At 40.2% G+C, this 21,694-nt stretch overlaps 1 protein-coding gene across 1 annotated transcript in view; it reads left to right on the forward strand.

The window, feature by feature from the left end:
• Positions 1 to 20,486, forward strand: part of col6a4a (collagen, type VI, alpha 4a) — a 40,780-nt gene extending 20,294 nt beyond the window's left edge. Inside the window, exons 10-40 of the mRNA XM_018757178.2 lie at positions 51 to 632; positions 1,137 to 1,489; positions 1,780 to 1,858; positions 2,065 to 2,210; positions 3,193 to 3,285; positions 3,502 to 3,555; positions 3,769 to 3,840; positions 4,022 to 4,048; positions 5,085 to 5,129; positions 5,226 to 5,279; positions 6,373 to 6,435; positions 6,943 to 7,008; positions 7,236 to 7,289; positions 7,395 to 7,430; positions 8,755 to 8,817; positions 9,432 to 9,494; positions 10,797 to 10,859; positions 11,207 to 11,269; positions 11,380 to 11,430; positions 12,300 to 12,335; positions 12,814 to 12,876; positions 14,344 to 14,406; positions 14,698 to 14,733; positions 14,819 to 14,855; positions 15,246 to 15,257; positions 15,749 to 16,242; positions 16,550 to 16,640; positions 16,923 to 17,600; positions 17,974 to 18,076; positions 18,717 to 18,865; positions 19,474 to 20,486. Coding sequence (XP_018612694.2) covers positions 51 to 632; positions 1,137 to 1,489; positions 1,780 to 1,858; positions 2,065 to 2,210; positions 3,193 to 3,285; positions 3,502 to 3,555; positions 3,769 to 3,840; positions 4,022 to 4,048; positions 5,085 to 5,129; positions 5,226 to 5,279; positions 6,373 to 6,435; positions 6,943 to 7,008; positions 7,236 to 7,289; positions 7,395 to 7,430; positions 8,755 to 8,817; positions 9,432 to 9,494; positions 10,797 to 10,859; positions 11,207 to 11,269; positions 11,380 to 11,430; positions 12,300 to 12,335; positions 12,814 to 12,876; positions 14,344 to 14,406; positions 14,698 to 14,733; positions 14,819 to 14,855; positions 15,246 to 15,257; positions 15,749 to 16,242; positions 16,550 to 16,640; positions 16,923 to 17,600; positions 17,974 to 18,076; positions 18,717 to 18,865; positions 19,474 to 19,649 — 3,965 coding nt within the window. The 3' untranslated portion in view covers positions 19,650 to 20,486. The remainder of the gene's footprint in view (positions 1 to 50; positions 633 to 1,136; positions 1,490 to 1,779; positions 1,859 to 2,064; positions 2,211 to 3,192; positions 3,286 to 3,501; positions 3,556 to 3,768; positions 3,841 to 4,021; positions 4,049 to 5,084; positions 5,130 to 5,225; positions 5,280 to 6,372; positions 6,436 to 6,942; positions 7,009 to 7,235; positions 7,290 to 7,394; positions 7,431 to 8,754; positions 8,818 to 9,431; positions 9,495 to 10,796; positions 10,860 to 11,206; positions 11,270 to 11,379; positions 11,431 to 12,299; positions 12,336 to 12,813; positions 12,877 to 14,343; positions 14,407 to 14,697; positions 14,734 to 14,818; positions 14,856 to 15,245; positions 15,258 to 15,748; positions 16,243 to 16,549; positions 16,641 to 16,922; positions 17,601 to 17,973; positions 18,077 to 18,716; positions 18,866 to 19,473) is intronic.
• The last annotated feature ends 1,208 nt before the right edge of the window (positions 20,487 to 21,694 follow it).

Below are 21,694 nucleotides of genomic sequence, written 5' to 3' on the forward strand. Positions count from 1 at the left end.
GAAAAGCGCAAGAATATGTTTCTAATATTGTTTTTATGGTTCTCTTCCAGCTTGCAAGATGAAAAAATCTGACCTGGTTATTTTGGTTGATGGATCAGAAAGCATTAGACCCAAAGAAAATTTTTATCTTATTACGAACTTTACAAGCAATCTAACGAAGGATTTCACAATAGGCTTTAACATGACCAGAATTGGAATGGCACAATTTAGTGAGGACCCAAAGAAGGAGTTCCACCTGAATGAGGGCACCAGTGAAGCAAAAGTCTTAGAGGGCATCAAAAATGTGACACAGATTAAACAGGGTACAAAGCTGGGCAAAGCTCTGGATTTCATGCACTACTTCTTCGCTACATCCAACGGCAGCAGGATCCATGAAAAGGTCCCACAAAACCTGTTGCTGATCACGGATGGGGCTTCTGATGATGACGTTCTAGGTGCTGCGGAACGGCTGAGAAGGAAAAACATACGTATCTTTGTTGTCGGCATAGGCAGCATTGAGAAATCTGAAAATGAGACCCTGCAGCAGATTGCTGGGCAATCTGGTTGGTTTTTCATGTCAGACTTCAATGCCCTGAATGAAATAAAAAGTGCCGTGTTTGAGGAGATGTGCACACCAGATAGTGATCCTAAAAGTGAGTATAAACCATAAGTACGGGTTTCTTCAACTGCTTCAGCATTACAGTTATCTCCATGTTAAATTTAAGCCAGTGCTAATTAAAAGTGCTAAAACATATCTTTAAAAACTAGATGAACCACTTTATTTGTTTTGTAATTTTTGTACATATGCCTAGGGATCAACTCAAGTCAGCCATAAGATATAGATCTGGATCCAGGTGGTTTTATGGTTTTTCAGCTGTGTTGGACATGACTTGTTAGGTGACCGTTGTTTTGCTTAAAGATAAACATTCATCACTATATGGAAGGACTGCCACAACATTGTTTTCTTTCAGTAATTACTAAAGGTATCCATTAACAGCTGATTTACTGACAGTTTTTCATGACAAAAAAATAATGCAGAAATCCAGATAATTACAAAGTCCACAAACTATTTTCTGGCAACTCTAATGTATTAGTGGATGTGTACAGTATACATAAAAATGATTCAACCTGTCTGAGCTCTTTGTTTCTTTTTCAAGGCTGTACGATGGACATTGCCTTCGGATTTGATATATCGGTGGGGACCCAACGGCGGTTCTTCAGCAGGCAGCAGAAGCTCCAGATTTACCTTCCCGATATTATCAGATCCATGTCTCTTCTTGGTGGCCTCTGCTGCATGACGGACACAGACACAATCACGGCAAATCTCGCCTTCCGTGTGGTCAGGCGTGACGGGAGCATCATAGAGGACTACAACTTTGAGCCATACAACAAGGATATAGTGAAAAAACTGATGGCGCTGGAGTCCTCAGAGAACACTTACTTCAACAAGCAGCTCCTATCTTCGTTTGGGGAAAAGTTCAGAAAGCAGTCTGGTGTGGGCCGAGTGAAGGTGAACGAAATAGTGATACATTTTGCCACCCCACAGATGCTCAGTATTGCCAAATCCTTAACATTGTGAGACACAGTTTCTCCTTTGACACTGAGGAGGTTCAACGTCTTTCTTCAACGTTCAACGTGGCCAAGGTTCCACTGCTCAGTGAAACATATTTACAGTTGAGATGTGTGCTGAGCAACATTTTACTCCAATGAGGCTGCTAATAGCCTTTAAAAACAGATCTTTGGCAAACACTGGCAGGTTTTAGTTAGTGGAGGATCTCACATGCTCATTTCCGTCCTCAGGTCCTGATTATTTTCACTGATGGGTTCGATGACCGTGTTGAAGATCTCGAGAAAGAATCAGACAGCCTCAAGAATGCAGGTGCTGTTAAACACAACGTCCGGCCTCTTCCAGCTTTGGGTTGTGAGGAAATTGCGATGTCTGAAGATTTGGAGAGAAAACTTACCAGATTTGTCAAATGTATTGCAGGAAATGTAATGAAGAAACTAACAAAAATTTTGATTCTTTGCAAATACAATGAAATGATTTGGGGATGTTGGTGGTGTTTTATGATCCCTTTTTCACAGGAATCAATGCATTGCTGCTGGTGTCATTAGATGGTAATTCTGACACCAATCAGCTTCGAATGGTGGAGTTTGGACGTGGTTTTGGGTACAAAGATCCCCTTTCCATCGGCATGATGAATGTGGCCAGTAGCCTGCAGCAGCAGATCGTAAGTGTGAAGGGCTTTATCATAATAATTAAGTTCTATATCCTTCTCATTTGACTTTATTTTCACTTCCGTCTAACAAACAGCTTGAGATATAGTCGATACGTGGTTTACACCGTACATGGTCAAGGATGACTGACTTATCAACCTTGCCATTTTTAGACCACGTTCACTGATGCTCATTTTAGAGACCACAGTCATAGGTGCATTTATATTAATGTTCATGTCTACGACTAGACCTGTGCCACCTACGAGTAGCATTGCCCTCTGAGCTGCTGAAGAATAATAAATATCAGTATTTATGAGTTATTTGCAAAAAAGACCTAAACATAGATTATAATGTACAGTATACTTAACATTAGAAAGAAGGTAAGGCTTTCCAGGTTTGTGTATTTTGGTGGGGGGTAATAAAAAAACAGCTAAAATTGTAAAATAAATATATACAGTATGTATGTTCTATAATGTATATTTATGATAAAGTCCTTTACCATATGACATCATGAAGACAGATAAGAAATTATGCCACCTTATTTCAAAAAAATTTCTATTGTTTCTTCAAATACTTTTTGCAGCTTTGATGCTTGTTTTTCATGTGCAATGAGTTACATGAATAAATGTATACTTTTCAAATCTTTTCTTCACAGTATATACAAATTTGTACTAGAGCAACTACATATTACCATTTCTCAGCCGTTTAACATGTCCTCCAGTGGCATGGTTATCAGGCACTTGCGGCAACTGGCAGCACCTTAGTCGCTATCCTTGAGGTCACCCCGGCAATGAGCGCATATATTAATTTACCATAGTCCTTCCCTTTTGTAGAGTATTTCCACCTTGCATTGTCTTGCTGCCAGTCCCCCTTCCCAGTCTCTCCTTCCTCATTTGTAGTTTCTACTTCTGTACCCTATGCCCGATATCTCCACTTCTGGAATTGGTCTGCTCCTTTTTCCAGTTGCTCCAGGTTCTCCCCTTGCATGTTCTGTAGGAGACTGTGGCAGCACGGGAGTGTTGTGAGGTGATGTGCCAGTGTTCAGGGTCCGAAGGTCCTCGAGGAATCAGGGGCCCTCCTGGAGGAAAGGTAAAATCACTGCCAGTCACTAAGGCTTGTTATGTTACAGATGTGCTATGTTTGTGAACAATATTTGTTCTGCTCTCTTTAGTTTATATATCATGTGTCTCTCTCGCTCATTTGGGATTCATAAGAGCAAAATCAATTCTATTTTTCAATATGACTTTGTCTTTTATGATCTCTGTTAGGATTATGATGATGGTTTCTGTGTTTCTTCTTCAACAGGGTGTGCCAGGACTTGATGGACATTCAGGGTATCCTGGAGATGAAGGGACAATGGTAAGTTCTTCCCTGCAAAGGGGCTCATAGGTTCAGATAGCGAGTTAACCAGTTACAGTATATTGGTTGCATAGCTAAGTGTTTTTTTGGACAAGAATACCTAATGCAACACCACATGGTGTGGTAAGTGGTTGCTTTTGGTTCTTATTTTGAAAATGATGTGTAATGTATGCTGTGTCTTTTTTTTCCTTCTTTTTTCATTAAATCTGTCAGGGAGAAAGGGGACCCCCGGGCCCAGATGGAACACACGGGCCTCCGGGCTGTCCTGGGAAACGAGGCGAGAAGGTAGACCTATCCATCTTGGGCTTTCTTGAAGATATTATTTAATTATGGCATCTATACTCACTCATTCAGCAATGCATTATATACAGTAGGTAATATATGTTGTAAAAATTAACAGCCTGGATAAATATAGTAACTTTCAAATGTATGCTGAAATTTAAAATCGATGTAATTTTCCCTTCAGGGAAGAACAGGATTCAGGGGAAATCGGGTGAGTGCTGGCCGATGGGCTGGGGGAGGCACTCCTGACTGATAGATAAACTAACAAACAAGCACATTTCACCACTTTACTGATTCCATGTCAACACTCAAGAATGATCTCAAAACACATCTTTTTCAGATCCACTTCTCTCCTGCCTTCCTATCTGCTCTGTGCATTTTTATCACACCATCTGTCACGTTTCCAGTCAATTCCATATGCAGCTACTATGTGATGTTGTTGTCGATGTATGGATGAGTGACCCAATGTAAATAGTGTATCTACCAGTGTAAGTCACCTTGATGAATAAGGTGTGTGGGCTCATAACACTGCATAGAGTTTCACTGGAAGTCGCTTTGGAGAAAAGCGTCTGCAAAATAAATAAATGTAAATGTAAATGCAATGAGCACCAGCATAAACAGTGGTATTGGACAAACTGGCAGTGCTGCGACAGTCACGTCTCTGCATTTGAAGCCCTTAATTTGTTGTGGAATGCACTTCAATTCACTCTAAGTTGTGTGTTTGGAGTAAAGCGTCTGGCAGAGAAATAAATGCAAACGTAATTATAAAATGCAGACTTGCTTTCACTGACTGATGTCAAAATGTGTGTTTTTGCTGGATGAAACAATGACCAAAGAGTGGCAGTATTGCATTTGGTTGGGCATGTAGTGATGTAAATATGGCTCTACTCGACTGTTTTGAAGATAGTATGTAGCAGGACTTTATATATCCACAACAGCTGCCCTCATACAGAGACCAATGAATGGCTTCTGCTCCTAAGTGAGAAAATCTTGTCTGTCTCTCGGAATCATACCGCAAGTCAGTATCTGAATGACGGAGGCTGACCAAGGTCCCTAAGTAACAGTAAGAAAGCACAAATTCAAGGGTTAGCCGAGAAGGTGCTGCGTGCTACCATAACAGAATTGCAATGCATTGGAACCTGTCACAGCTTTTCACATGTTTTCCAGAAATGGACAAAGTGAACAGTAAGACAAATGGTTCCTGCTTGTGTGTGACCGGGGCTTAAGGGTTGTCTTGTTTCTGACAGGGGGGCAGCGGGGAGGATGGACTGGACGGAATACAGGGTGAACAGGTAAACTGCTCTATCATCAGCGTGACTTCGAATTGCTAAACTGATGGATTAAGTGCTTTCACGACGCACTGATTGCAACTGTTTTATTTCGAACAGGGGACCACCGGAACGCCTGGAATGAAAGGGGAGAAAGGAGATCCAGGCCGCCCAGTTAAGGACATTGTTTATGTGCCACCTGTTTCGCTTTACCCTCCGCGTCGTTGGACAGCAGCGCTCCCAGAGCAGCCACGCACCCGGCCAAAAATTCTCAAACAACGGAACAGCACAGGAGTCACCGATGTCCCATAACGCCCCACAAAGTTTGCCCGACAACGAGTTACATCCACAACAGCACTGCTGAGCTTTGGGAGAACTACCTCTCCTCTGTTTCAATTAGAAAACACATTCTTAGACCTTGATTTATATATTTTTCAGAGATCCTTTCACAAAAAGGCATTGCAGCAGGAGAGATGTGGGCGGATGGCGAAGAAGGGTATTAATTTTGAAGAGGGGCTATGGTGGAAGCGCTGATAGCGGGAGGGCGGATAGGGGGGTACACCTGTGTTCATTCTTAAGGCCATTTATAGAAATGATGAGCAGATCCAGGTGTTCCTTGAGGTGAACAACGAATATCGGTGGCTCTCAAAGGGAGCTCATTCTTAGAGTATGTTTGCTAGGAATTTTAGGGAGGAAGACCATCCAACCTGCTGTTTCAAAAGGAGCACTGGGTAGCTGGAGGAAGAGACAGCCATAATAGGAAGGGAAGAGCTACCGGTGTTAATGTCGTCGCCACATATTCCCCACCTTTACCTCTGCTGTATTGCCTTCATATTCACAAGCTCAATAAACTATCGCGCAGCGAGCACGGCAAACGAAAAGGAAAACTGACAGCGACACAAAGTCAAATATTTCCCAAAATTGAGTATGAAACCCCTGGAACCAAATATTGAAAAATAATTTAAAAATGGCAGAATTGTTGAACCATATGGGAGTGCGCTTTCAACTTACTGTTATTATTGTTGTTGTTTTATAGCTTTACAAAGCATCCATTTTAAAATGATACCTTACCTAGGTGGTGTGGATAGCGAGAAGGATTATGCAACTAGTGCTTGTTGTTTGGAGATTAACCTTCACTGAGTTTCTCACTGAATGAATCCCTCTCTTCAGTCCTCTTAAGGTGGAGTCGGAAGGGTGTCAATGTCTTGGTGCTGGACTGGCCCTGGGTCTGTGAGCTCACTAACCCTACAGTCTGTGTCCATTTCAGGGTCGTAAGGGCATCCCTGGACTGTCTGGAGAGAAAGGTCAGCCCGGCCTCAGCGGTGACCCTGTAAGTCGACCACAGGGCGCCGTATTTCTGATGGCTTCGATCAGTGTGTCTACCAGTAACTGAGTTTTATTCATAAAATGTTACACAGTTAAACACAGTTCTTTTTTATGTGCGGTTAGTAGCAAGTGAAAACTACGTGTGTTTTGCTGGTGCATAAAAGATAAAGCAAAAGAAAGCTTATTTTAACATGAAAAAAGTGTGACATTAATGGAGACCATGCTGGTGTTTTAGCACTTTTACTGCCAATGTGAGCTGATGTGAAAGCACACAAAGTTATTTCATGTGAAGGGGATCTGTTTTTACTATGAATTCCACACACCAGTAGTTAATTATCCAGACCTACGGAGTAACTAGGTGAAATGTGAACTATGAAATACTGGGAAAGTATTATAAGAGAAAAGGCATCGTTTTTCTCTTTCTTTGCAACATAACCTACTTAAGAAAAATATCATTTCTACTTATTATTTTGCCACTGTGTGACTGTAATCTACTCTGTTTGTGTCTGAGGGTGAACTTGGCTCTGAAAACACAATCAAAGGTTCCAAAGGAGAGAAAGGACACCCAGGGCTTCCAGTACGTGATCACTGATGTCACTTAAAAGTGTTATTCATCTTTTCTCACTATAATGTCCTGTTACTAATATGCCATACTGAGTAAAGATTTCATGACTGTCACTTTGGAACAAGAAACAATCTTGGAACACCATTGATTCAGGAAGCAGCTTCTTCTAAAATAAATTCTCATTTGTATGATTATTTATTATATTGACCAACATTGACCCTACTCCTTCCTATCTGTAGGGTGATCAAGGGGCAGACGGAATTCCTGGGGACGATGGGGCTTTAGGAGAGCTGGTGAGCAGCGAAAAAGTCAATAAATGACAAAATTCTACATCCATCACACCGAGTCCACCAGTACTCTAGTGCTGCGTTAACCAAGCTGCATGCTACCTTTCAAAGGGTCCTGACGGTCGGAGAGGTCCAATAGGTTTTAAGGTAAGGTGAAGCTTTTTTGGGATGTGACTGAATGTGATTCTAACTTTGTGTGGAGAGTGCATGCTCCTCTTGTGTTCGTGTATGTTTTCTCAACGCACCCAAGTATAATATTCCCGAGAATGTGTTTTCATTGCTACCTAGATCATGTGCATAGTATTAAATTTTCATTACTGCTCATCTTACATATGTAGTGGTCTTTTGTTTCTTTTCTGTGTTTAACTGGGAAGGAAATAGTTGCTGAATTAATATGTTATTTGGCAAGAGAAAACTGAAATAAATTCCATCGATAAGTCTCAAGAACTTTAAACCAAAGCAGATCGGAAAATTTTGTGTTACAGTGGTGAGATCCTCAGCATTTATGCTCACAATGGTGTCAAGTATGATGATCTAACCAAAATTTTACTGACATCATCCTGGGCATTTTAATGCCTTTCTTGATTAATAATTTTAATAATTTTATTTTAACAAAATTGTTGGATCCATTTACATTATGGAGAACCCATGCTGTTGTAAGGGTTACAAAGAAAAAAATGACATTTTTAAGCTATGAAAAATAAAAGATCAGCTCATTTGGTCTTCATCTTTTCATCTCAACTTGTTCATGAGGCTTCATAGAAGAATCAGTCTTTATTTAAACCTTGTTGGTAGCTATGAGAGGCACATGAACATATAAACCGTAATAAGAAATGTTCCCGGGCACCATAATTTCACTTAAAATATTTTAATTGCTTGAAGTGGAGGTGGACTGAGGTTTTTGACAGTATTTATGCAGTATTTTACAGAACTATGCTTTGATTATTGATATTTTACATATAACTTAAAATTGATTTATATGCCTGAAAATAGGAAGGCTCAAAATGGTTTTTTGTTGAGGACTGGGAGCTTATTTAAGGCTGAGTAAGTAAAATCACCACAGATGTTGCCATAGTTTATGAAACTGACAGAGTTGCCTAAACTAGTACGTGAACCAAGCAGCAGGATGGATACTAAAGGATTATGGAGTAATTTATAATAGCTAGTCTGGTGTTAGTGTCAAGTACTTTTTATTTTGATTTGGTGAACATTTCTGAGATGAAGAAGCCCTCTAGATGCTGTAGTACAAACAGTTGTGTCCAGCTGTTTGAAAACATAGCGTTTCCCTCCAAAATTACACAGACATGGCAGCTTCAATTCCATTCTCTGATAAAAGAAAGCTTTTATTAAATTTTGACGTGTATTCACATACTCGGAGCAGTTGTGTGAGCACAGGCATTTGCCCACATGGCCAGTCTCCAGGGCCATCTGCAGGCGTAACAGCTGTGTTGCCTTCATTGCGCACCTGCAGGGATCAAGAGGGAAACCAGGAACAAATGGGGTTCTGGGGCCCCCAGGAAATAATGGTGCACAGGTAAGCGTTGCCTTCCCTCGCCTTCTTTCTGTACCTCTTATCTAATCAACCTGTACAGAAGCACCGATGTCGTGGTCCTCCATTCATTCGGAGGAGGAGAAATTGTGTATTTGTCTACAAAGGTGTGTAATCCGCTGATTCATTACAGACATTACAAATACCCTCTGACATTTCTTACTTTCTTCTGGGGCCAAAAGCATCAGTGTTAAACGAATTAATGAAAAAATGAGCGAAAATAAATAAATCAATGTTCGCATGAGAACACAATGCAACATATCATATAAACACTAACACACAGCTGTACACACTTGTTGTTTGTGTGTTTAACTGCTGCAAGTAGTTGATATCCTAAGCAGATGCCTGATTCAGTTTTTTATGGTTGGAGACCTTTCACATCAAATGTGAGGCATCAGTCTTTCTGAGAGAATACATGTACTGGGAAAAGTGATACAAATTTCCGAATTGAATGTCCCTTTACCATTTGCCTGTATAATAGGAGGTGGGTGTCTATTATATTTGCGATGCAGCAGTCAGAATATTCTGCTTAATCTCATAAATTGTTACATATTACATATAATCTCTTTAAAGGTATTTTTCAACTCCTATTTTGGCAGGGAGCAAAAGGAAGTGAAGGCCCCCCTGGTCCCATTGGCATTGATGGCCTACCTGGACCTCAGGTAGGATCCTCTAACCAACCTGATTAGCCGAAGTTCACAATCACTGAATTGTTTCATTGTCTGCTTTCAAAGAAAATTATCTTAATGTATTTTATTCACGTAAATATCACATTGTTCAGTTTCTTTTGAAACCTGGACTTAATATTCCAGGAAAATCAAACAATAACACAGAGTTAGGACTCTGCAGTGTCATAATATATCATGTCCGCATAATTTTTTGTTTGCAGCACAGATCTGAGTGCAGGTGTCTCACGGCATCTGAGTGCTGAGAACGAACACAAATTCAACCCCTGTTCAGTCTGTGTAGCGTTTACATGTTCGTGCTGTGCTCATGTGGGTTTCCTCCCGCTGTCTGAAGACGTGTTTCAGTTTAACTGGTGACTCTAAATTACCTGGAGTGTGAGAGTGAATGGATGTGTGTCATTGCTATTCGATGACCTGATGTCCAGTCCATAGTGTACCCTGCCTCACAATCTATGCTTCCAGAATAGGGTTAGGGTTAGACCACCAGGACCCTACATTTGACAAGTGGTTATAGATAATGAATAAATGAATGAGTGAATCAGTGAATGAATATTATTTGTTTTTTTGCAATCTATGCAGTGGTGCGGAAAAAGTAAGTACACCCTATTAAAAGGTTTTTTTCTACACTTTTGGTCAAAAAGGATATTTGATCATTTCCAATATACTGATAAAGATTATCTAATTAAATAAAACAATATTGAAAAAAATTACATTTTCTGCTCATTTGTCATCTAAATCAGCAGAAATTGAATTTCTTTGGACAGAAAAAGTTAGTACATCCATTCCTTTATCATTGGATTAAAATGCCTGAAGTGAGAACATCATGGAGAGTAACTTGGAGGGCACTGCCTTATATAAACATTAGAAATGTGTGGTCTTAGTTACTGAGGTGTGTGGCTACATTATTCCAAGATGATATGAAGTCTGGGAAGGGTTATAGTGCCCTTTCCAAACAGTTTGTAGTCAATCATTCCATAGTGCAAAAGATTATCTGCAAATGGAGAAAAATTCAAACCAGTCGCAAGCTATCCGGTCCAGGTTGATATATTCTTCCCAGGCCTCATGTTCAAAATGACAACAATCCGAATGACAAATTTTCTAGTCCAAACCACATGTTACATTGTCTCTCCACATATTGTTCTACATAACATCTACTCGATTGTTTAATTTTAGCATTTTATGTTTATCTACCTCTAAACACAATTTAGTGTCATTTCAGAAACAAGTAAAAATGACAAAATGCAACATTTATTAGTAACGTATGAATGTCTTTTCCAGGGTCGACCAGGTCCTTCAGGTGCAAAAGGGCGACCTGGAAGTCAAGGAATGAAAGGACAAAAGGTATATTAATATGCATTATTATTTAATTATTATTTAAAATATTCCTGTTGTCTTTTATTTTTACTTATGCCTACCATTTATGATTAGTACAAATCAGTCCATGTCTGGCTGTCACTGTGAGGCACACGCAAAGTGCCGGTGTGCTTGCTTTCACATGCAGTGCCTACAGATATGATTCTTTCAATATCACGTCCTTTGTCAGCAGATACGAGTGTGGTGGCTGTAAGGCCTAGCAGGCCCACTTTACTGTTGTATTGAGGTCATTGCCGATCAATGCAGTAAAAGTGTCAGTCGGACGGACCGCTGCACCTTGGTGTACTAGTTCTCTTTGCTCTGCCTCCCTGCAGGGTCAGCAGGGTGACATCAGTGGAAAGGGGGAGATCGGGCAATCTGGCATCAGGGGACCACCGGTTAGACTTCTTTTTTATACCTTTAAGGCACCAGGGACTCCTAGGAATTGCTGTTTAATAGAATTGCCTTTAAGCACGGCAAGCAGTTGATGCACTTTGTATTGAAACAGGGTGAGGATGGCAGAGACGGCAACGGATGGTCCGGACCCAAGGGACAAAAGGTAAAGAACTGCAGTATGACATCCAACCCTTTTCTGCTTGGTATGGGAATATGTCACTTATATGAACAGGGTTCACTCATCATTTAAAATGCAGCACTGAAAGAACTTAAATCTAGTGCTTTAAAAAATTATCCCAATTTATCCATTCCTATAACTGTAAATTGCCTTTCAATGAGATGTATCATCTGAAATAAAATGTAAAAAGGAATGGAAATTCTTGTTCAGAAAGAATACCACCAACAACATTATCAGTGAACTTCTATTTGTTTCTAAGCAGCGAAAAGCAAAATTATAAAATATTCCGTCTCTCAAAAAAGAAAAATGAGCAGCAGTATAGACAAAATTCATTGGACATTTGGGACGCTTGCATAACAGACAAAGTATTGTTTCTATGGTCTTGTTCATATTGGGAAGATCTTAAGTTATGCAAAATCACACTTTTGATCAATACTATAATGGTTTTAAATCAATACATAAAAATCCACTCTAATCTTGATGAAGATCCGGCACCACCTGATGGAACTGGATGGAAAATGGAACGAGCAAAATGAAATTTCCAAAACCTTCAAAAAAACTGAATCTGAATGAAAAGTAGTTAAAAAAAATGAACTGCTTTGCTTGGCTTCAGTATGAATTTCTTTACTTTTCAACATTTACTCTCTTATACAATTCTCTTTACAGAAGCAATGTGAAATTCATTGGTTTTTATATATGCCTCAGATTCTGGGGGCAGTTTATATAGTCAAGGCCCTTTAAAAACATTAGCCAAACCTGCATTCCTTATTACAGGTGAACTTTTTTTTCAGAAAACAACCAGGGATCATTTTGCATTTTTATGTGACTTATGATTTTAATTGTTTCTTCTCAAGGGAGACCAAGGTTTCCCAGGCTACCCTGGAGTACAGGTAAGCAGCTCCACAGCTGTGTAGTGCACTGGGACAGCAGATAACTCCAGAAAGGTCTGTTTACACCAGCTCTTCTTTAGATGCTCTTCATATGTAACAAATATAACAAAACCTACAGAGCAGGCAAATACGTATGAACTGTAGGTTCTAATGGAATGCAACAGTTCACACGTTCATGGTCAGCAACCAATCAGGTACACACAGTAACCCAGTAGCAGGTGTGACACCTTGGGCCTGCCAGGTACAGCGGGAACGTGCAGAGATTTTGTCAAGAAATATAACACAGAAGTGGCACAATCACATATGAAAATAAACCCAGGACATTTCCATCCATGCCGTGCAATGCTCCGCAGTACGATGCCCTATCCTCCAACAGTCCATTTAAGTAGCAATGCTGCACCTGAGTATCATCAACCATGTGATCGTGGTCTGGCCATCCTCCTGGGTGTCACTAATATTGTGTGCTTACTGCTTCCAGGGAGAAGAAGGTAATACCGGTACCAAGGGGCATCCAGGTCGGAAGGGAAACCGAGGCCAAAGGGTAAGAAGACATGGCGTTTTTGTACAGCTGGGCCGCTTTTCATATTCTCTCATCCTCCAGTTAGTGGACAGAATCCAATCCTGTCTGGTATAGTGAATTTCCATTAAACAAAGAAATGATAGAGATTGGCGATGTGCAAAACTTTAGTTTAAAAAAATGTTCAAAATTAAGTTGCAGTGCTGTAGTTTGGATGGAGTTCTGACTTTACTGTCTGACAGTTTTAGATATACTGTAACATGGGGCAGCACTGGCAAATATGGAAAAAGTACATTTAATCTGTAGAGCCCATACAGATGTAAACATCAGAAAACTGTAGTCTGGTTTGGTCTGTAGGAAAACAGAGAACGTGTGACAATGTTACGGCATTACGATTGTTAGACCATTTGTTGAATTCAGAATAATATAGCGGTTAAAGACTAAAAATTATTCCGGCCATGTGAAGATGAAGAGTATACAGACTGTGACAATAAATGGAACCAAAATAAAATGACAACGACAATTATACAAGTAATGCAATAAGCCAATAAGCCAAGAAAATATCCAAAGGGAAGTAAAGGAAGCGAAAACAACCTGGGCTACAAAAAACAGTTCAAAGTTAATACAGTAATACAGTGTTCAGAAAGTAAATGTACCAGAACACACACATTTTCTGAACCGCTTGTCCCATATGGGATTGCGGGGAACCGGAGCTTAACCCGGCAACTCAGGGCATAATGCTGGAGGGGGAGGGAACACACCCCGGAGGGAATGCCAGTCCATCGCAAAGCACCCCAACCAGGACTCGAACCCCAGACCCACTGGAAAGCAGGACCCGGTCCAACCCACTATGCCACCGCACCACCGCCCCCCCCTGCCCCCCAGATGTACCACAACTTTCCTTTGTAATAGTGTGCGTGTCCCGATCATCCCCCATTCCTCAACAGGGGCTAGTCCTTGATAATTCTTGTCTCCTTCACCTCTAATATTACTTATTCCATCACAGAGTGATGATGATCATTAAACTTCAGCACCATTATTTTTGTAAAGCAGATTAAGGAAACGTGAAATATAATGACCGTTAAAATAAAAAGCGCTTCACAGTTGAACAAGCCGCTTTTTGTCCGAAGAAATATAGAAACAAGGAAGGGGGTCAGATCATTTTCTCTGCTCTGGTGACAGAGAAGAAGAAATATGTGTAAATTAGTTAATTCTTCACAAATTTTCATGAAACATGTGCCTACATGCCAAGACATGAATGTACTTTCCAAGACGGTCCTACATTCCTGGACACTTGTCCAGAGAAGTGTGAATGACGAATATGTGAATTTCCTATTTCCACCATGAATAAAAGTGCCACAATTACACTCAGTAGTTTATACATCCACACATCCTATCCATCCTCAGTTAAAGCATTAATTCAAAAATTAACTACACAGTATGAGACTTTAGGATCCATTTACATTTCGAATCATTGATTGATTTTCTCAGGGTAAATCTGGTCAATCTGGAGAGCCGGGAAATTCAGGAGATCCAGGACCACCAGGACATAAGGTATGTTCTCCGGTTACTTGTTTTCCTTGGAAATATTATTTTACAAGCACTGACTTGTACTGTATACTAAATTAGTCATTATAGCATTACTTTTATACAGTATGTCTGCCTGTATTATGACACAATAAAGACATTAGTTTATCATTTTACAGTTTACTTATTTATTTTTTACATGTACATTTTGCATGAGTGTATTCAATTTATGTTTATTTACCTGCTGTTCATGACATTGACATTCAGTAGGTATAGAGTAAAATTGTCATTTTTATTTTCTTTTTTGGGGACACAAAGGGAGAAAGAGGATCACGTGGAAAAAGTGAAAGCACCGTATGTAAAAATTAATGCCATATTCTAAATGAAATTATAGGCAGTTTAATTGTGTGAGTAATTCAGTTTTACTTTGTTTCTTAAGGGATGCGGATTAGTAAGCTATATTCGAGACAAATGTGGTAAGCTTTTCCTTACATTTATTTTAATTTTATGTAATTAGATGATAGCTGATGTAATTTGTTCCAATTACTCCTTAAAAACTCTCTAAACTGACTCAAAAAAAAAGACATTGTACTGTAATGCTTTCCTAGAAACTAGTCCCGAATAATTTTCTCCTAGATATGTGTCTCAGTAAGTGCTACTTTTTATTACATAGACATAAATGATTTATATTAGTTTATTTGCCGAAAGTTATTGGAATGCGTGATAAATATCATACACCGAATAGGATTGAAAGTTTTAATGATGATTTATCTTGTTACATTCTCAGACATAGATAGCATTAAGGAGGGTATGGATCCTAACAGTTTTTAATACATTAACGTGATATTATATTTCTCCCTGAACAGCTTGTTCCAGCTGTAAGTAATCTTTCTTTGATTATGGGAGTGAGCTATTAACATGTACGCATGCTGTAGCGTGTATACATTTATTCAGCACGTTACATACTGTGTTAAATTTACATTTACATGACATTTATTTATTTTGCAGACGCTTTTCTCCAAAGTGACTTCCAATGAACTCTATGTAGTGTCATCAGCCCACACACCTTATACAATTACATTAGTGTATTCTTATATGTAAGTGTATATATTACACTTACATTTATTGTATGTGTAATATATATTTTATGTGTGTAATATATAATATAAAGTTTAAGGTGTAAATGTGTAATATATATTTTATTTTATATAAATATATATAAGTATAAATATATATACTTATATGTAAGTGTATTACTTAAATATAATTTACAGTTCACACTTTTCTGGAAGTGATACTTATTTTGGTGTACAGGACAAAGTGTGTATAAATGAGAGACTGACATTGTTTTGGACCTATGTGATCCTAGGTCGGAAGGAGTGCCCAAGCTACCCAACGGACTTGGTCATAGCTCTGGACACATCAGAAGACGTGACTGACAATGATTTTGAGCGAATGAACGAGACAGTCCATACCCTGCTGGAGGGGTTATCCATCTCGGAGAGCAACTGTCCCAGGGGGGCCCGAGTGGCTGTAGTTACCTACAATTCCAACGCAAAGTATGTCATCCGCTTCTCAGACTATCACCGCAGTCGTACTCTGATGGAAGCCGTAAGCAACATCCCGTTCACAAAATCGTCCAATCGGCGAAGCATTGGCGAGGCCATGAGGTTTGTGGCACACAATGTATTCAAACGCACCCGCCAGGCCACGCTGACAAGGAAGGTGGCGATCTTTATCACCAAGGGTCAGTCTGCAGAGCTGCCCCCGATCATCTCGGCGAAGCTGGAGCTCTCGGCACAGGCCATCATTACAGCTGTCATCGCCTTCAATCGAGTTCCCAACGTCAGGCGTGCTTTTGGGGTAAAAGCAGCTTGTCGTTTTCTAACATTTAGACAGCACTTTGTTTTGTGTTGACAAGTCGCAGCTGTTTCTGTACGTGGCGACCGCGAAACACTGCACTACCCTGCAATCGTGCCACTAAGTTAACTCTGTAGGGCAGCAGCAGAAGTTCCTAATGTCAGCCTCCAGTTGTTTCCTGAGTAAAATAAAAAAATCTAATCATAAGTAGATGTTCACAAGGGATTTTTTTTTTGGAAAATGAACATTGAATTTTTTATTCTGGCCATGTGAATGCCATATGTGAGGTTTTGCTTTTGCGTTACTGCAGGATAACAGCCTCAACTTCATGATCAACCTCATGAGAGAAGGTCGGATCTCAAATCAGCTGGAAATGATCAAGACCTGCATCCTCTGCTATGGTGAGCAGGGACTGGAACCAAGACCTGAATCTTTTACCAAATTATACAGCAATTAAGTCCCTTGTATTGACGTGCTTTGCACCGTCAGTGGAGTTGCTCGTCTTTAAAAGCATCTGTAAAAATTGTAGGTTCAGGTAGAGTTTTAATTTAGCATTATAAAAAAAGAAAACATTGTATGATTGCACACTACATTTAGAGTTATTTATACATATAATGAACCGAATGATCGTTTCATGTCAATACGCATTTAATGCCTCTCCCAAACTTCTCTCTTATGTCCAGACCACTGCAATCCAGCAGAGGTCTGTACGGCCCTGAATATACTACCAGTTCCCCAGAAGGTGAACATGGACCTTGCGGTGGTAATGGACAGCTCTCAGAATGTCCAGGCAGACCAGTACCACGGTGTCCAGGAGCTCCTGGGCTCCGTTCTTCAACAGATTGACATCAGTACCCAGCCCACGAGGCAGGACAAGGTGGCACGGGTAGCCATAGTACAGCAAGGCATATCCGACAATATTCCCACAGTAGGTCAGATACCAGTGAGAGTGGAGTTTGACCTCATGGAATACCAGGATGTAAATGCGATTAAGACCCATATCCTGCAGAACATGCGGCAAGTGGGCGGGCGCATGGCCATTGGCTATGCCGTTGAATGGACTATAGAGAACATTCTGCTCAGGGCCACCCAGCAAAGAAAGAGTAAGGTGGTCCTGGTTTTTGTTGGAGGAGAGACTAGCTCCTGGGATCGGGCCAAACTGGAGACCGTGGCCTTACAAGCCAAGTGCCAGGGTGTGGTGCTGGTCACTGTCACCATGGGCCACCAATTCAACTGCACACAGGCCGAGGAGCTGGCCAGTTTTCCGCTGGCGCAGCACGTTGTTCACCTGGGCCAGGTGAAGAAGGGAAATCTGGAGTATGCTGATCGCTTCCTGAGGGCCTTCTTCGACATTTTAAGCAGTAAGGAAGAGTCCCCAGCCTCATTCTCCTCTGTGTTTATATAAGTGGCTACAGCCTGGACGAGTAGCCGATTTGTTTGCTTTTGCGGAGCCAGGGCTGTCCCTTCAGACTTCTTAGCTTCCATTTCTTCCTATTGTGTTTATACTGCAAGTCTTGCTCTTTCCATCTAGGACAGGCCGTATTAATGCGACTTATACACAATCACAGATGGTCCTGCTCATTTGAGTAATTATTTACTTTTTATTCAGCTGTTCTCGATTTTAGCCAGCAAACCGCTCCCAAAGATTATGAAAACATGTGGCACATGCTTGTGTGTGTGGGCAGGGCCTTGTCACCACCTTCTAACTCTTCTTCTGAAATGTTGTGCCATCAGGAGATTTGAACAGGTACCCACATAGAACTTTTGTGGACAAGTGCAGAAATGTACCGGTGCTCGTAGCCAAGGCAGAGGAGTGGGAGGGCGTTCCTGTTGAAAGGTAACCACTCTCTCCGATACTCCCTTGGCATGTGCAGAAGTTGTATTTAATGAACATTATTAGCTATATTACCTTGTCTGCCTAAAATGCAGTGCAGTGGTTAGACCTGTCACCTGCAATCAAAGCACCCTGGTCCTCATCCATGCTCCCACTGCAGTATACATGAGTAATGTAGTTACCCTGAATTTCTTTGGCCCTGTTCTACCCAGCTTTTCAAATAGGTACATTGCCATAAGTATTGACTCAGTTCAGAGAAAGGCATCAGCTAGATGAATAAATAACAGTACAGTAGTCTCCATTTCCTGGCCTAAACAGGAACAGTGATTGGTTGCATAACAAAACAGTTGAATTATAAGGAACCCTATGTAATATGAACTGTATTTGATAATAGATTGTTTGATGGGCTCAGTAATGAAGTAGAAAGCTACAAAAAAGCCTCAATTTATTCATGTTCGGCCTGAGGCGGCAATCATTGTTTCGTTACTTTTATAATCAATCCTCTAAAGGGAAACAATAATCCAGAGTTTTAATATCGCCACAGTTCAACACAGGGCTAACAAAATAAGTCAGATGTTTAGAGAGGGCCGAGTATCACTGCTGGAGATAGTTCCTACCTTCTGCCTGTACATCCTCCGCTCAGTGTGACCATCGTGGATCATCATGAGAAGGAGGAGTATACAGAAGAGACAGAGGTGGACAATTCCCAAACTGAGACATATGAGGAGATAGACGTCAGACCTGAGATCCTCCCAGGACGTGGAGATTCGATCCTATTCCTGGCTGATCCCGGTAAATGCAAGTTCAGGCCTCTGCTTTGCTGATTGGTCACTTCATGAGTTAAATTCAGAGATGTGTGTTGTCTTTTGCATGATTTCGTTAAATGAGGCAAAGGCGGAAGAATTAATATTAAAATTGCATGAAGTACAACACGTCCACTGCCTTATAAAACAGTGTTTGCAGGTTTGTAAATCTTGCATGCAAAGGTTTCATGCCTCCTCCAGAAACTGATCTACCACAGAGCAGATGTATCAAACTGCTGCATGTTGAAACAGTTAATTTTTTTTCTCTTACATCACCGGCTTAAATTTAACATCATTCATCATCACAGTGAAACTGAAAATAAAATGGTAGTTTTTCTGCTTCACTTTTAACTGCACTCTGAGACATTCTGGCCTCATAAGTTGTACCCACACAGCTTTTGTGAGCAGTTAAAGCTGTCGTGTTTCTCATACATATGAAATATACAAAAGTGACTGAAGAATTTAGAGAATACACCTGTCATTGTGCATCTGAAGGTTCATCAGGGCTGGGGACCCTCCTTCATATTCATCCTTGTGTTACTGTCTTTGAGGCTAGTGATACATAATGACATGGAATGTGTTCTTCCTCCTCCACAGCTTCTTGCTCCCTCCCAGCAGATGCAGGCTCATGTAAGACCTATGCCATCAGGTGGTATTTTGACCTCACAAAGAACAAGTGTGCCCGCTTCTGGTACAGCGGCTGTGGCGGAAACGCTAACAGGTTTGATAGCCAGAAGAAATGTGAAGCTGCTTGTATGAAGACGCATCAGTAAAAGCTTCAGGGTGAAACCTTCTTCATGACATTGACTGTTGGACTGCAGACACATTCATGTTTGGTTTAGTCAGAGCCACTTGCATCCGTTATGTTTTCCTAAGTTTGTCAAATCAGTTGTCATTAGGCTTGATTCCTTGTTAAAGATCAATGATTTTCTCATTACCCTCATCTTCCAAAGCTTGAGGGTCTATGAGCAAGAGCGCGAAATAGAACTGGAGAATGCAAAATTTTGTTCAATGTCAGGTAGGTACTATGGTATGGCGAACAATGATGCTGTGCAGCATTTTTTTTGTTGGTTTTAATAATCCTTTTCCAAAGAAGTGGAAATTATTGACATGGCTGAGTGTAGAGCCCTGATGGCTGAAACCCCTCTGACATCAAATCTTATCCTATCTGAACAATTCCCTGCAACAAGAGGGAGAACGCATCTTCTCCACCACTTCAACATGATGCTGGCTCCTCAAGTGGTGAAATTTGAGAGTAAAACTCAGCTCAACATCAGCTATGCCAAACAGATCAGCTGTTGTAGATATAATTGTACCGCTGACTTTAAAAGAAGACCTGTTCCTCCCTATAAACCCAATGGTTAGGCAGCTTGACTCCTGTAGTGGCCAATATCAGGGATATTTTTATTAAAAATGTCACCAATCAGATCTATCTTTTGTACATTGGGTTTTTCCACTGTTGACCTTTATTAATGGTGCTACTATTGGATATCAATATACCTGTAGAACAGACCCTATTGTAATGGCTGTTTTAAACCTCATTAAACACCTAAAGAAAATGTCACATTTATTCATTTACATTTACATGTTTTCATTTAGCAGATGCTTTTCTCCAAAGCAACAAACATCTCATAGAAAATACAATGTGTGTATTACATCAGCAGAAGGAGAGACATAGATGCAGACGTGTGACATTTGTTACCTTCCGCCATATGAACCGATGTTCATCACACAAGTAGTTGCATAAAACTTTATCAGAATATCCACGATTCCTGATTACCTTCCTAGTATTATTGTTTATTTTTTTAAGATCCATATAAACGTTTACATTACATTACAGGTGTAGCTGCATAAAGGTTTATCCGGGCATCATCTCAAAGTTATAGTGCATGAGCATTTATACCTTACATGAACTTCAGAGGTCATGGGCAAAGTGAGTCTGGAAGAAGTGATACAGTTGATGATCACAGTGTTATATGTTTCTATGGACAGGCCAAAAAACAAGTGCACATATTCTGATACCACTGTGAAGTCACAGTGGTAACAATGCCAGTTATTCCAGAAATGTTGTAGTTTGCTTCTATTCTTTCTTTCCTTTGTGAAAAATGAAGATCATTGTTAAATACCTGTACTCTCAATACCTGTACACTCATTGTACATACTTGCAAAACAGAGGCATATCACAGAGCCTCACACGTTTTGATGCCGGTAGCATTTTGTTGCTAGGTGATGTTTTTTATCCAAAGCAACTAAAATCTGAACCATTTATACAACTGGATATCCTACTGTCCAGCATAACTTAGGTGATGTACCCTGAAGGGCACTAAGGTTGGGTATTTCCTAGGAGGTAAACAAATAAAATTCAGGATGTAAGTTACAACAAGGCTTCTGGCTGTGCTGTTGTCTCACTTCTACTGTGCTTAGTAAAAGTCGGGTAAACCTACTTACAAATTCATATATAGGAAATTACTTCATATTGTTACATCATCACAAAATAGGCAAACAGTAAAGAGCTTTATTTGTTATATTATCCAGTGGATATTAAGACTTGACACAAAATTATGTGAAATGATAAAATAACCGAACCAAGCACTTACATTTACATTGACATTTATTCATTCAGCAGACGCTTTTCTCCAAAGCGAAGTACATCTCATAGAAAATACAATTTGTGCTTTACATTAGTAGAAAGAGAGGCATAGATGTAGACGCGTGATTCTTAAGTGCAGTTTGTTTGTTTCTTTCCACCATATGAACATCACACGAGTAGCTGCATAAAACTTTATCTGACTATCGACGATTCCTAAACACATTCCTA

This window comes from Scleropages formosus, chromosome 8, assembly GCF_900964775.1.
Source record: "Scleropages formosus chromosome 8, fSclFor1.1, whole genome shotgun sequence".
NCBI classification, from domain to species: domain Eukaryota; kingdom Metazoa; phylum Chordata; class Actinopteri; order Osteoglossiformes; family Osteoglossidae; genus Scleropages; species Scleropages formosus.